Source organism: Lepidochelys kempii, chromosome 2, assembly GCF_965140265.1.
Source record: "Lepidochelys kempii isolate rLepKem1 chromosome 2, rLepKem1.hap2, whole genome shotgun sequence".
Lineage (NCBI taxonomy): Eukaryota > Metazoa > Chordata > Testudines > Cheloniidae > Lepidochelys > Lepidochelys kempii.
This window is the reverse complement of record NC_133257.1, coordinates 235,535,850-235,551,835: the sequence shown is the minus strand read 5'-3', so window position 1 is coordinate 235,551,835 and position 15,986 is coordinate 235,535,850. Positions and strand designations below refer to the sequence as shown.

General features: G+C 45.4%; 1 protein-coding gene across 1 annotated transcript in view; it reads left to right on the top strand.

Annotated features, from left to right (window-relative positions):
* Positions 1–8,267: 8,267 nt before the first annotated feature.
* The window catches only part of PRTFDC1 (phosphoribosyl transferase domain containing 1), a 67,084-nt gene continuing 59,365 nt past the window's right edge, over positions 8,268–15,986 (top strand). The window contains exons 1-2 of the mRNA XM_073329573.1: positions 8,268–8,438; positions 14,318–14,424. Of these exons, the coding sequence (XP_073185674.1) occupies positions 8,385–8,438; positions 14,318–14,424 (161 nt within the window). The 5' untranslated portion in view covers positions 8,268–8,384. The remainder of the gene's footprint in view (positions 8,439–14,317; positions 14,425–15,986) is intronic.

Genomic DNA, 15,986 nt, shown 5'->3' with positions numbered 1-15,986 from the left:
TTAATTTGTCATGGGATTTGGCAGGAACAGCTTTTTATGGAAATAATGCTTCATCATTCAGATTTAAATATTTTTCTCAAAAGCGGAGAAAAAAATTGTTCACATAATATTGTTATCGGAAGTAAATGCAAACAAAATAGACTTTCTTTATTATAACACAAACTTTACATTTCAGCTAAAAGAACATTATATTAATAACATAAAAACATGGATAGCAAAGCAATATCTTCAGGAGCCAGGGACCTGCCAATTAAGGCTGTCAGTCATTCTAACCTAGCACAGTGAAATTAATTAAAAAAATAAGTTAGCTTTGTATTAAAGATGCTTATCTTGGACCAAATAAGTCCAAGATGAAAGTTTTGCCAAGCAGTCTATAATATTCCGATTTAAAGGTCATACAAAAATTTGTTGACATCTTGAATGTCAGATTTCAACCTTCTATTGCAGTAGCTGTGCCATTGTATGATATAGGGCTGGACTGTGCAGCCTTTAACCAGGTTGGTGAGCACTGAGACACACACAAGTAGCTCCATTGACTTCAGTTGACTTGCTCTTGGAGTTAGTGTTCATCGGTGAGAGTAAAGATTATACATAGCTGCTAAGTGTTACAAGTCTCACTCGTAGATTTCAGATGTAGTAGTTTTGCTGAAGTCTGGGGTTGAACAAGGTGTCAGGAATCCTCATCCTAGGCTGCAGAGCCACTCTATATCTGATGTCCTGCAGTAGCCACACTAACGGCTGCATCCTCCCTTCTGTAAGTGGTAGGAGGTTGTCCAGACCATCTGCCTAGTTGGACAGCTCTGCCCAACACCCCTCTGTGCTGCTAGATGCAGTAAAACTTCTTGGAGCACTGCAGCATGTGTCTAATCCTCTACCACAGTGGGACATTGGTTTTGATGTATTCAAGGTCTTCAGCAACCACTTCTGTGGGTGCAGGATTTGCTGCATAATTAATATAAAATGTTATCCCTATAATAGTTCAGAATTCTGTGGTATATGGCAGCTAGAAAATCTGAAACCATATCTAAAATTACTGAGTTGATTATGCTGATATAGCCTGAAATACTGAACCTAGTACAGTATTTATTATTTTACATCTTATTTTTATACATTAACTATATCTTATTTTTTATTGTATTCAGTGATTATTTTGTATGAAATTGCCAAAATAAATGTCTTGTTCAACAACAATAATGGGATTTACCTGCTTTTCCGTGGCCAGGAACTACATGATGTTTTATAAACAGTAAGATTACTTTCTGTGCTGATGCCCCCAGTAAATTAAGAACAGAGTTTCAGCTTTGGCCCTGAATTTCAAGGCTTTTGCCAATTTAAGCCACACACTTGACATACTCTGGATTTTCCTGCTTTCTTTATTTTTAATGCTTATTTAAAATCCACAAAGATAAAACATAACCTTTATTCATGTTACATATTGAAATGGATTTTTAAATATTTGTAATACATACTATTGTCTTTAATGCATAGATTCAAAGGTTACAACCTGCTTAAAATAATAGGTTTTAATAGAAATGAAGAAGTTAATATATTGTGTAACCAATTTTGCCTCATACTTTTATTACTGAAACTCCTCCTCAACCTTCTGTCTTTCTTTTTTGCCTTGAGTTATGGCTATGAATAGATGGATGCTGTATGCATTGCTTTATGACCTTCATTAATAGGGCAGGAGGGGGAAATGACATTAAACTCAAATAAAACAGTTTGTTCTGTGAGGATCCATGAAAGAATTCTTTTCATAAGGGCCCCTCTTACAATACTAGCTGTATTCTTTGGTTATGACTCTGCTTTGTATTTTGTTTCCTAGTATGTATATTTTTCCAACTACTTCTTGTGGTTTTGGCTGTGTATCGAGATCTTCTTTTTGTATGAGTTCACTGTTGTACTCTCTTCTCTTTATTCCCTTTGATCATATCCCATGATTGTGAATCTACTGGCAGTGTTTATTCTTTTCCTCCTCTTTCTAGCTTGTAAACAGAAGGTAAACAGAGAAAGAAGACTAGGAAAGAATCTCTGGAACTCCTGAAGATTTTCCAGAGTTAAAGCTAACCATCAACAATCATGCTTTGGCTTTTATTATAAAAGGTATTGATGACTTACAATAAGATCATTGTACTTTAGCTGACAAATTAATTAAAGGTCATTATAAATTTTCCTTTCAACATATGCCTAACCATAACATAGAAAATCTTTGGCAGCTTTCAGTTCCTTACAGAAAAAGTGCATCAAAAACACAGGGCCAAATTCACCCTTGTTATTATTCTGTTGGCTTCTGTGGGCTCACACATGGGTGAATTTGTACCACTGAGTTTGTACGCAGGCTAAACAAAATGTATTTATTACATAATATAAAACGTAAGTCAAATATATTGCCATAAATAAACTGAAATGGAAAAAATGTGATAGCCTAGACTGGTTATCCCTGGAGATAGCGCTACTCTTTAAGCTGTACTCCAATTATGCTTAGCCATGACTCACTAGTTTTCTATTTCCATTACTCTTATTTTCTGGCATTGGCAGTACTTGACACAATTCAATACATTTCTGAAATGAACCCTGTTTGTAAAATTGTCCTGGGAAACAACACTGAGGGGAAGACTGACAGAACATTGCCAGTTACCAGATCTTAAAGGAAAGAACAAACACTTCTTGCTTACATTTTTCAGTGTAGTGGTACTAGGCATTTATTTTTTATTCTCTTTTTCATGGTAATCTCGAGAGCCCTGCAAATCCACAGATATCTGCATCCATGGATGTGGATATCTGCGGACCATTTTTTGCCAATCACCAATCAGATGTAGATACAAATTCTGTATCTGCGCAGGGCTCTACTAGTCTCTTCCAGCTGTATTAACCTTCTATCTTTGATTTACTGTAGCTAGAGAAAGGATGATCTCTTGTGCTGCTCTATGCCAGAAGTAGATCTTGTAGTGATAGTGTAAAGCAGGAAGGACTAAATTAAAAGGATAAAAAAATTCCTTTGAATTGCCACATGGTCCAAACAAGCTGAAGAAGAGATTCATATGGTTCCAGAGACCAGCAGATATATATCAATGACAATATTTAATTGCAATCACAGGTGTAATTCAGCAAGCTTTGAATTTGAAAAGCCCAGTTCTGTGACAGAGAAAGCATGGGAGCCATGACATGGACACAATTAAACATGAGTATATTAGATTTAAGAAGGATGACTGAGGCTCTCTGACTGATGACTTCTCACACGCTTCTGGTCTATAACAACTGAAAACCATATAAGTGCCTATGGATTTGGATCAGTGATTTGATTCAAAAATTTAAATTAAACAGATTTTTTCTTAGATTAAGATTTATTAACTTTCTTCCTGATTATTTGCAGGAGACACTGACAGGAAAATGAGAATCCAGAGATCTGATGGCTTTTTATACATCTCTAATTATTAAGAAATATATTAAAGTACATATATTTAAGAGATGGGCACTTGCTTGATAATGATAGTGTGTCTGTGTTTTTTAAGTGACTTTAGTCTTGTGAAAGGTGATAAATTGACAGCTAGCCTTGTAAATCCAGAACAAACACAGCATAAATAGTAGCGGTACAAACTTCCCTAAACCCTAAACTGGAGGGACCACATCAAAAGATGAAAAAAACCCCAGTTCTGCTTCCACGCTCTTTCAACTGTTGACATCACTGCTCTTTCAGCCTACTACGGTGCCACTTGTGGTGATGTTTTTTTATGTAGATATTTATCCATTAAATGGATGAAGACTACACATTTCACACAAACCACCAAAAAAACACCAAATGGTAACTTTTAGTCACTATACAATTGGACCAGATTTTAAGCAGAGACCTTCATCGTGAAAAATCTTCATTGATACCAACCCCATAGGCCAGCCCCTCCCTCATGTTTTGATAGTGTTCTCTGTTGAATGTCTTATGTTTATTTTCATTACTTGCTACTTTTTAAAAGTAGTGAACCAAATTAAAAATGGCTTTCTAGTCTGCCATTGGGGACCAGTTGTCAGGCCCATACCTTGCTATGGACCAATCTGTTATCACATACTTACATACCAATTCTTTTTCAACTAACCTACTAGGACTTGTAAAATTCTACTAGCCACACATTTATAAAATAAGTAATAGAGCAAGTCATAGCTTGAAAAACCCACTTGACTCATCGCTCTGGGCCATTAGAAATTTTACTCAGAAGATGGAGTGGAGTGGGGCTGTCTCTTCCTCCGGATGGCAGGGTGGAAAAAGGGCAGAGCAGCTCAAAGTTCATTCTCTCTTAAACAGGAAAATTAGAGGTAGACAGTGATCAAAGTGGCCCAAGAGGAGGATGCTCCTTTCCAGGAGAAGGGAAAGGCTGAAAGCAGAGCAGTTGTAGCTATTACAGTTTTCACAGGATCAGAAGAGGGAAGGCAGGGAACAGAATGGCTCCCGAACTGCTGCCCCCTTAAGAGGAGGAGAGGAAGAGTGAGGAAGGAAGACCCTAGGTGGAGAGAAGGAGCTGGGAGGCCAATGTCATTTTCAACACACCTGGATGGAGTAGAGGCAGAAGCAGCACAGCAGCTCTTCAAAGATGGAAGGCAGCATTAATTGATTAATGACTGCAACCACTTGCTATCTGGCCTCCCTGACACCCAAGTTGCCCCCGAGTCTAAACCAAAAGCTACTGTTAATATTATGCTGCTCATCTGTCATTCTTACCATGTCACTCCATTTCATCCACTGACTTCCCTTCCTCCACTACATCAAATCCAAGCTTTCTCCACAACTCTGTCCTGATCTGTCTCTTTTAAGTTGCCCCATCCTGTTCACTCTGCCGATGATGCCAAGTTTGACACATCATTTACTTGCTTCCAGTGATGAGCTGCCAAAATCTTAACGATTGGTTCCCTCCTCACCTCATGAGGAGGTTGTAGCCCGCCCCCACCCCCCCGGATCCCTGCCCCATCCACCCCTTCCCCTCACTGCCCCTGGAACCGGGCAGGAGGGTCTCGTAGGCCACCGTAGTGGGTGCCCACTCCTAAGAGCTAGAGGGACGTGCCGGGGGGCGAGGTGGGGAGTCCTGGCAGTGCTTACCTGGGGTGGCTCCCAGGAAGCATCCGGCAGGTCCCTCTGGCTCCTAGGGATGGGGTAGCAAAGCTGGGGGGGAGAAGGGGGAGTGGCCGCTCCCCCCACTGATCACATCAAAAGTGGCGCCTTAGGTGCCAACTCCGTGGGTGTTTCAGGGCTGGAGCCCCCACGGGGAGAATTTGGTGGGTGCAGAGCACCCACCGGCAGTTCCCTGCCCCACACCCGGCCCCAGCTCACCTCACCTCTGCTCCGCCTCCACCCCTGAATGCACCTCTTCGCTCTGCTTTTCCGGCCTCCCCACTTCCCGCGAATCAGCTGTTTGTGCAGGAAGCAAGTGGCGGCTTCGTGCTCAGGCCCAGGGAGGCGGAGGTGAGCTGGGGCGGGGAGTGCTTCCCCTGTGTGCCCCCTGGGTTACCCCTCCTCGTGCCCCCCCCCAGCTCAGCTCCGCTCCGTTTCCTTGGGCCTGTGCACGAAGTCGCCGCTTGCTTATCAGCCCTCCCCAGCTTCCCACGCAAACAGCTGATTTGCGGGAAGCCGGGGCGGGCGGAGAAGCAGAGTGAGGCGGAGCGTAACTCAGAGGTGGAGCGGGGGTGAGCTGAGGACGGGGCAGGGAGCTGCTGGTGGGTGCTCTGCACCCACCAAATTTTCCCCGTGGGTGCTCCAGCCCCGGAGCACCCATGGAGTCGGTGCCTAAGGCGCCACATTTGGCCAGTTGTTAAATTTAGAAGCCTTTTTAGAACCACTTCCACCATGACATCCACCTTGCCACGTGACCTGTTTGATGTCCCTGTGATGGTTCTCAGAGTACCCAGGACTGAGAGGCACCTTGTTACCCCCTAACTCCAGTGTGAGGGACTTTTGCCTGTGATAACTGGGTGTTAGTTTTTGAGCCACTCAAGCAGGGATGAAAGTAACACAGAAGACTTACCAGTATAGGGGCCTGGCTCTGGGCCCCTGGAAGCGGCAGGTCCTCAGGCAGAAAGGGTGGGGCGGGGGGAGTCAACCTCCACCAGCCAGACCATCTGCACTGCCTGGTCCACGCCACCCGGGGCTCTGGTGGCGATTTAAAAGAGCCCAGGGCTTCGGACACTGCTGTGGTAGTGGCAGCAGTGGCTGGGAGCCATGGGCCCTTTTAAATTTCTGGGACCCGGGGCGGCTGCCCCTTTTACCCACTTCCCCTCTCCCTGTCGGCGGCCCTGCCAGTAGCCTCCCTACCGGCAAGGCCGCCAATGGAAGGTGGGGGCAAAAGGGGTAGCAACGTTAAAGCGCTGCCATGGCAGCTGCATATGAGCCGGTACCAGCGGCCACTTCTTACCGATACGCCATACTAGCCTACTTTCACCCCTGCACACAAGCATTTTCTTTTGGTCTTTGCCAGCCCTGTCTTTGCTTTGCAGGTTAACAAGAGGTGCACCCCAGTCCCCAAGTCACTTTGAAGTATTCCCCTGTGATATCCAGCCCCTGATACTTGCTACTCACAGAAATTCAGATCCTCTGCCCCAAAGGAGAAGTGTACCCCAGTTTAGCAGTTTTACCTTAAACCACCATTCCTGTATAGCACACAGCTCTTTTAATTAAACAAAAGAAGGTTTACTTAAAAAATAATAGAGATTCCATTAGAAACAAGAGAGGATGGAAACAAAAGCTTACAATTCAAAACAAAATAGTAAAATGTGAACTAGGGCTTACACTTATTAATAGTTACCATTTGTATCTAATAAATTAGGTTTCCCCCCAAATTTCAGTCTTCACAAGACTGAGAGCTGTCTGGCTTCACAAGAACCAGGATCCAATCTTTCATGAAAAACACCCCTATTCAAGATGTCTCCTCAGTGAATGGCTCCAGAGGACCTCTCCTACGTCTGTGTTATACTGAAACATTTGTCTTTATGAATAGACAGGGTGATCCACTGTCTGTTATAATGTTCCTTTTTACCTCCACATGGTTTTAACTGTTTGCAGTTGTCTTTGATGGGTTTTCCTTGATAGAAGAGTAGGCAATTGAACCATACATTACATAATTGGCTAGCTAGGGAGACTGGACACAATTCCTTCCCATTTGAATAGGTCATCACTAAGACAAATGATTCCCTGGTGACTACTCTTTCCTCCATGGGCATAATTGTCAATATAGTTATATTATTTCTTAAATATTGCCTGTACACACATCTCACAATGATTATGAGTATTGATAAGTTTCAGGTTTTCAATTGAGACCTTACATGTTATCCTTTTTGGACAAATACCCTGTAAGCAACGTATTTGATGTAGTGAGTTTGTCAGGCCTGAGACTAGAGTTGTTTGCAAAGAAGAGGGCCTACGTGTCACACTCGCCCTCTCCCATATTCTGTGACTCTGTTTTATCTTTTTTTTCTCAGGCTGTAAGCTCTTCCGGGCAGATAACTTCTATGTTTGAAGTGTTTGATGTACCAGGAGCAGTAGTGGAAACAAATAATATTTAGTAACAATAATTTGATTGGGGGAATTGAAGCACTAATTAGAGGCATGATTAATTTATTTGGAGGTGCACAATTGGCTTATGGGTGGGCAATAAAAATGTACCAATGGAAATTAAATATACATGACATTTGGAGGGTATAGCAGCATGGGTCTAATTTTTCATATGAAGCCCTATTGTAAGGAACTGAAATATCAGGGTATAGAGCAGTTTAAGTACATTTGTGACATATATTGTAGCTTAATAATAAAGCTTGCTGACTGGTGCTTGTATACACCTAGCACAATGGGCTCCTGGTCAATGAATAGGCTCCTAGGCACTACAGTAACACAGATACTAATAATATAATACCCCCAGACTCCAGAAATGAATTCAAAGGTAGTCAACTTGTGCTTGCCGGAGGCTTTTGCTTGTAGATGCCCAACTATACCCCGAGGCCAGATGTAAACCTAAGGGCTGTCAATTGTTTCTATCTTGGCACATACACAGTGCCTGCTCACTGCCAAGCGGTACGTTGGGGGGTCCTCCGTGGGACCAATGCCCCACCCTCCCTCTGTTGGGGGGAAGGGCTGAACTCTGCATGCTGAGCGGGGCGCTGCCCCTTGAGTGAGGAGCTGCATCCCGCAGGGTTAGGAAGAGGGACGGGGGAGGGGGTCTCCTCAGCCGCCCTGGGAAGAAGGGCAGTAGCGGCCCGGGCCAGCTGAGGGGGAGAGGCCCGGCGGGTAACACCTCTCCGCCGCGCAAGGAGGCGCCCAAGCGCGGAATGCGGCGGCCCCCGCTCCCAGCCCCAGCGGCTGCAGCGGTTCCGCGCCGCTCCCCCGGCCACAGCCTGCCCCGCGCGCGGGGAAAATGGCCGGCCAGGGCGGCAGCAGGGCGGCGCCGCGGAGAAGCCGCGGGGTTGTGGTAAAGAAAAAGCTGCCTAGGGGGTGGCGCTGCCCGCAGGCCCCAGACCGCTGGGGGGCCCTCGTCATTGCCGCTCCCCTTCCCGCCGCGGGCCCCAAGCAACCGCCCCGGTCCCGCCCCCGGCGCCTCCGTCATTGTCTCCTATCCCGCCTCTTAATCGCACCCCAGCTTCCCCAAGCCGTTGGCCCCCTGGCCGCGCTCCCCTCCGCCGCCCATGGCCCTGGGTACCCACCCTGTTCTCCCGCCCTGTGCCTTGATCGCAGTGCCCTCCCCGCCCCCATCGACTGGCCATGCGCCTCGCCCATCATCGTCTCCTCCTCACAGCCTTTGTGCCCTGACCCCCACTGCGTCCCCACATTCCTCCCTGATCTTCCGCTACCATCTTCCCGCCTGGGCCGCTCTGATGCTGCCCCCTGGCCTGGCCCCATCCCCCACATCTTCTCCCCACGGCCTTTGTGCTTTGGCCCTTCTGCAGTATACCCTGGTCTCATCCTGTCCTAGGCCTTGATTCCCCTCCTCTTCCTTGGTCCTTTTACCCCTAGCCTCCATCTTCTCTAAACAGCCTTGCTGCCCTGCGCCCTGCTGGTCCCTCATCTCCTCCCTTCTGCCCTGTTTCTGGTCCCCATCTTGTTCACTCAACCCTTGTACATCTCAATACTCAGGCTTTGCCCGGATGTCTGCTTCTTGGCTGCCTCCCCTAACTTGTACAACTTATTACCATCTGCTCTGCTGTGCCTTAGGCCAACAGTTCTGAGATTCATTCTCCACCATCTCTTCTTGCCCCCTTACCCCTGCTTCATTGACCCAGTCCTGTGCTCTGTCTTTGTATCTCTGAATCTACTTTGCCGCACACCATATTCCACTCTTCTCACCCCTCCCTGTATGGAGTATTTGTGGGTGGGTGGCTGCTGGAGAGAAGTCCTAGCAGCTCACCAGGAGCTGGGGAAGTTTGATTTTGTGTCTGTGCCGTCTGGCTGCAGCAGTTATGATGTATGTGTGCCCTGGGTGTGGTGGAAGCAAGCTGAGCAATGACTAGCAAAATTGGCTTGTGGATTTAATTGTCAATTGCATTTGCTGTAGAAACAACCTAGTGATAAAAATGCACTGTTGGGTTTGTTTTATTTTTCATTTTCTGTGCACAGAAAGTGGTAGTGAACTATGCAAACTATGTTTTAGAAAGCACCATGAACATCTGTGGAGCTTTATAAGTTATGATAATAGTAAATGAATAAGCTAAGTTTCCAAAAGAGAAAAATGGATATTTCTTTGAGCTTATTCACATTGTAAAAAACACTTGGATATACTTTTATTTTACAGTATTCTTGTGACCAATCAATGTTTTAACCAAGTTCTAGAACAAGAGTAGGGACTATTAGCTATGATTTAACTAAAACTTTGGACAAGTCCACACCACAAAACTGTGATGGGGCTACTGTGTTATAAGTGTGTTCCCTGACACTTGTTTTTACAGTTTAGAGGTAGGCCCTTAGTGTACTTAAATTAAACTAATATTGGCCATTTAGATGGTAATATCTGTAATAAATGCTATTACAAAGCTGATGACTTTGTTAGCACTGGAGACATTTCAAAGGAGATGTGCTCTGTAATGACTTCATTTCTTCTGTTCCATACACACATGAAAACAAAAAAATATCATAATGCAACATTATGACTGAATTTAAATTTATGAAAGATAGAAAATGTTATGGTTCTCATATTCATCTGGCCCGATCACACAAAATTACATGGAAACAGAATTGGATCCTTATTACATATATAAATTAAAATTTAAGAGAGAGCCCCAGTTTTTTAAACAAAATTACCATTTTTCCATTCCCTTGTGAAAGTTCTTTCAGTCTAGTGTATCTCAGTAGATGGGGATTATAAGGTATTTCCCTATTTTCACCCCAGATGTTTTGACTGATAGCTTTCAAATATTGCTGTATGGGTTTCTATTTTTAGTCGTTTATTTCTCCACCAACTTTTTTCAGATTTGGCACAGCATTTGTTCCTAATATGAATTCTCTACACACATTGATAAGTTTGTTAGGCCTTCTGTAACTGTTATTGTGAACAGGACTTGCCCCCTACTGAAAAACCTTGAAGTTTTGAGGATGTATGTAATCCCTTGTTCCTGTGAAAATGTGGAATGATATTTGAGTACCTTTTTTAATAACCGGATCAAAGCCCCTTGCAGTCAGTACAAAAACTCCCATTGACTCCAATGGTCTTCAGGTCATGCCTTTTATTTTCAGGTTTTAAATATTAATTGGAAGCAAATGATGATGTTGAGCCAGGCACATTTCTCTAGGAAGTTAACGTTTGTGCTGCTGCTAAGTAGACATAAAGTAACCATTCTTAGACAAATAATATTTCTTCAAGGTGTAGTTTAGCACCACTATACTGGTGCTAGAGATAAATATGCCAGTGTATGAAGGTAGAATCCTAATAAAGATGCTAATGTAATAGAATAGGTCAACAATCAGCACATTTTGATAGGCAAATTATTTGTGAAGGATTTATGATTCTTTATTCTAGTAGGGAATCTGCTTGCAGTTGTTAGTAGTTTTTACTCTTTAGTTGAGGATTCTGTGTAGCAGAAATGTACACTGTACCGCTTCAGAAGCAGTTCTCTCACCATTTGGTTCAGCCTTCTTGTTGATATTCATGTGTTTGAACAATACAATACTCCTGTGGGAATTCTGCACCACTGCACATGCGCAGATTTGATGTCCCCCCACAGATTTCTTTGCTTCCCTGCAGAAAAATGACTTCCTGACAGGGAAGCAAAAGGAAGCCTAAGAGCGATCATGCGACCCTCCCCAACAGTATGTTTTGCGTGCCCAGGGCAGCCAGCAGAGAGATAAATCACTGTGGGGCAGGAGGCAGGACTGGGGAAGACTGGGCTGGTGGCTCCAACCCAGCGCCGGGCTCAGCTGCTAGTCCCAGCTGGACTGGGGAGGACGGGACTTCCTCTTCCCCCGTACGGCATCCGGGGCCGGGTCTGACCCACCCCCAGATTTCTCTCCCAGCTGCAGGAAGCTCTGCAAACTCCCCCCCTCACCCCAACACACTTCCTGCACCCATTGCTCCTCAGGTGCAGGGGGAGGGATTCCTATACAGGGAGCGGCTCCCTCATGCATCCAGAACCCCTCATACCCAGACCCTCCTGCTAAGCCTCACCCCCTCTGCACTCAGATTCCCCCCCACCAACATGAGCCCCACTTCCACTGCACTTGGACCACCCAAGTGAGCCATGTGCACCTGAATCCCCACCCCACCGAGCCCCAACCAGCTACACCTGGATCCCTGCCCCTCTCTCCCAGCATCTGAAACCCCCACTGAACCCCCCACACCCAGACCCCCTTGCTGAGCTCTATCACCCACACACCCAGGCCGCACCCCCCACCCCCGCCGTTGAGCCCCAGCCACCTTCACCTGGAGCCCCCGTGCAAAGTCCCATTACCATTGCACCCAGAACCCCTCAACAAGCCCCTGTGTATCCAGATCCCCTCTGCACCCAGATCCCCCACTGAGCCACCCACACCCAGATTGCCCACATAGAATCCTCTCAACCCACACCTAGATCCCCCACATTAAGCCCCTCCAGACTTGGCTCCTGCCTTGCTAAGCCTACCTGCTCACCCAGAGAGGCAAGGCCCGAGGGTGTTTCTGGGGCAGGCCATGTCCTTGAACTTTGTCAGGGTGCAGCCTCATCACAGTCCGTGTCCCAGGGAGGGAGCTGCACAGTGATCTCCCACCTCTGTGCAGCCCAGTGGCCTGTGCTCCCCAATGCCATGCTGGAGCCTCCACATTTATTTGACAAATAAAATTTGCAGAATTTTGCAGAATTTTTAAATAGTATGTGTAGAATTTTAAATTTTTTGGCGCAGAGTGCCCTCAGGAGTAAATACAAGGAATAAAGACAACATGTTTGTGGGTACATATCACTGCAAAGACAATTAAGAAACCCGTGAGGTGGCACTCTTTCCTCAAAGTCAATATTGAAACAAAGCTCCAGTATGGTTGCAAGAAGTCCTGCCCTGTTGGAGGTGCTATCTTTATTATGGAACTGTTGTAAAGCTTGCCGAACCGTTTCCATTACAATCCCTCCTTTTTACATCTTTAGAGCTTTCTGAAACATGGCCTTTTGAACTGACATTTGTCCTGCTTGATTTCTGCCTGACATTTATAAACTTTTTGATTTCTGAGATTCTGGTATTAATCCAGTTCCTGGTTTTACAGGTGGATGGATGGATGTGAAAAGCAGTACTAATACACATTTAAAAATTCTTTAAAACATTAATCTTTTTTCTGTAAATATGTGGCTGTAACAGAGCGAAGACTCACTAGAACGGCACCTCCTGCTGGTTATCCAGGAATTAGCTCTTTTCCAGCCCCAGAGCGCCTCCTGCTGGCCAGTGTCTCTCCTGCCTCAGGCCCCATGTCCCTCCCGGATCCCAGTGCCCCTTTACCTCGGGGTTCTGCCCCCACAGTACCCACACACTCTGGGTCTCGTCTCCCAGGGGAACCCTCAACCCTCTAAGCCGGGGGTGGCTAACCTGTGGCTCTGGAGCCACATGCAGCGCTTCAGAAGTTAACATACAGTTCCTTATGTAGGCACCGACTCTGGGGCTGGAGCTACAGGTGCCAACTTTCCAATGTGCCAGGGGGTGCTCACTGCTCAACCCCTGGCTCTACCCCCACTACACCCCTTCCCACACCCTCCTGTGTATGTGCTATGCCCTCACTCCTCCCCCAGCCTCCTCCATGCCATGAGGCAGCTGATCGGGAAGTGTGGGGAGGGAGGGGGAGGCACTGATAGGCGGGGCTGCCAGTGGGTGGGAGGCACTGGGAGCGGAGAGCTTATGTGGGGCTGCTGACGTATTACTGTGGCTCTTTGGCAACGTACACTGGTAAATTCTGGTTCCTTCTCAGGCTTAAGTTGGCCACCCCTGCTCTGAGTCCACCTTGCCTCAGTGGCTATTGCCAATCATCATCTAGCCCCCTCTCACTAGGGCAGACTGCAGTCTGTAAAGGCCACTCATCATTGGCAAGGATCAGACTAGCTCCCTCTGTAGCTCTAGTACCTTTTTGGGCCTTTAACAAGGCTGGGGTTCCCCAGCTCCCTTTGCCCTTTCCCAGCACTGCACCACTTCCAGTACCTTGCTCCCAGACAACTAGCCCTTCTCACGCCAGGGCTAGAGTGAGACTCCTTCAGCTCTTGGCCCCCAGCCCTCTTATCAGAGCTAGCTGGGTCCTGATTGAGCTGGCCACACCTGTGGTCAGCTGCTCTCACTGCTTTTCCCAGCCGCAGCCCTCTCTAGGGTTGCTTTTAACCCCTGCCTACTAGAGTGGGGCATTTGTCCCACTCCAGTAGCATATACAGAATACCCTGTATTCTGGTGAGTTTGAATGTTTTCTGGGCACTCATTTCAGATGACTTGGATAAACCATTCATGGCTTTACAATCATGCGCAGTGCAATCTTCTGAGACTTATGCAGATACAATTAGGGAAAGACTGCAATATTTTTGTGATAAGTTGTGTTTTTGTTTTTGTTTTTTAAAAGAATGGTTACTTTTAAGGGTGCTTAGAGAGTTAGATTGATAGAAGTAGACATAATGCACCCATGATTAATAGGCACAGGTGAAATGGTAAATTATCATCATGTATTTTTGATTACATGACCCTGGAGTTAATCACGTGGATATCCCCATATATGGGAAGGTGTGTGCATAGGGCTGGTACAGCTAATAGTAGTTGCTAATAATACTGTCAAATCCAATGTAAAAGGATGTAGTCTAACATTCAGAATATAATAACTTTTTATATTCCAAATACAATGAAGTGTTCTAATTAAATTAACCTAATTTGCAGATTTCAGATGATTGGCCAGGCTACAGTTTGGATTTATTCACATATCCACAACACTACTGTGGAGATCTGGAATATGTGCTCATACCTCATGGTATTATTGTTGACAGGTAAGAGTGCTTTGAATATTACTATATAAATATTTAACAATGTTTTGTATACTTGTTATATAGACATAATTGGATACTCACAAACCATTTATATATTAAACTTCATATAAAAGAACTACTCTCAAAGAATATTATGTAGGTTTCAAAGGAAAGCACTTGAAATTTGGGAAATGCCAGATTTCTAGTAGCCCGTGCAGTCTTAATTCTGCCACCTTATGGCTGAAACTCATTGTGTTGAGAGAGATCAAAACTGCAGAAAATTCTTGTAATGAAAATACAACTAAATGTAGTCCATATTTTATATATAAATTGGGGCTTAATAAGTCCCTGTCTGCACTAGAGTTTAAACTCTTACAAAATATTTTACTAAAGTAATCTATATAGTTATGATTTGTGAAATACTTTAACATAATTCATTCCTTTTCACTCTGATCTGTTAAATTATGTTATCACCCTGCCAGTAAAAACGAAGGTTAAACATTTTTTCCTGAAATAGTTTGGATTCTAGTGTAGGGGAAGCCTCAGGGACAAAATGTCAAGGTCTTTTCAAGTTGGAATAATACCTGATGCAAAGTATACAGTCTTGGACACCAAAGCTGGGGGACGAGCTATTTAAAGGATCATTCAGCTTTTATTTCTGTTTCTGTCTATGTGCTTGAAACGTAGAATTGGCGTAAAGCCACCCATTTCTTTACCAGATCATCAAAATGTTTTGAGTATCTAGCCTAAAAAGTTGTGAAAAGTAGTTTTGTTTATGTCCACCCAATTACACATGTAAGCAGTGTCAGGATGAGCTCCACCCTGACATCTGGTGGTGAGGTGTGGCAAGTTGTGGAAAAGAACTTCAGGGGCTGATCTCATTTGCATAGGCACACCCACCACGCCTAGAATGAGACCATAGCTGCCCAAATGGTCACTTTGGCTGCTGTGGGATCCCCAGTGTCTCTGTTATTGGGGCAGGAAGAATAAATTGTTATTACCCTGATTATGGGAACTGTGCTTGGAACTGTACGTGGCCTTTTGTTATGATGGAGGGATTCACCATCATCTAAGTAGCACTCGCTAGGCAAGGGTCATGGGTTCCAAAACTGTGTGAATGGAGAGAGGCTGGGGATAAGTATTAATACTTGGTGGCATGGGCCCCTTGGTGAGGGCCTTACATGCTGATTGCACTTCCTCCTCTCTCCACTGTGGAATATCAGAGCTAATTTTGATTTCATTCGAAGTCTAGTTATAGGCTGCTGAGCTCACTTTGGGCTGACAGTGCACCAGCACTGGGGCTCCCCTACTATAAGCTGAAATCACTGAGTGTTGTGTTAAGTAGTGGGGGAGCCTGAAGATATATTGTGGAGCAGTTTGTGGGACGGCTGGTGAAACAGTTCGACGCGGAGCAGTGTGTGGATGGCAGGAGCTACTTGTGGGCCGTGGAGCTGAGCGAAGGAGTTCGTGGGGCGGCTGGCGGAGCGGAGTGCAGCTGCGCGAAGGAGTTTTGTGGGACGGCTGGCGGAGCGGAGCGCCGCTATGGGGCGGTCAGCTTCAGATCACGTAAGGTGCCTCTTACC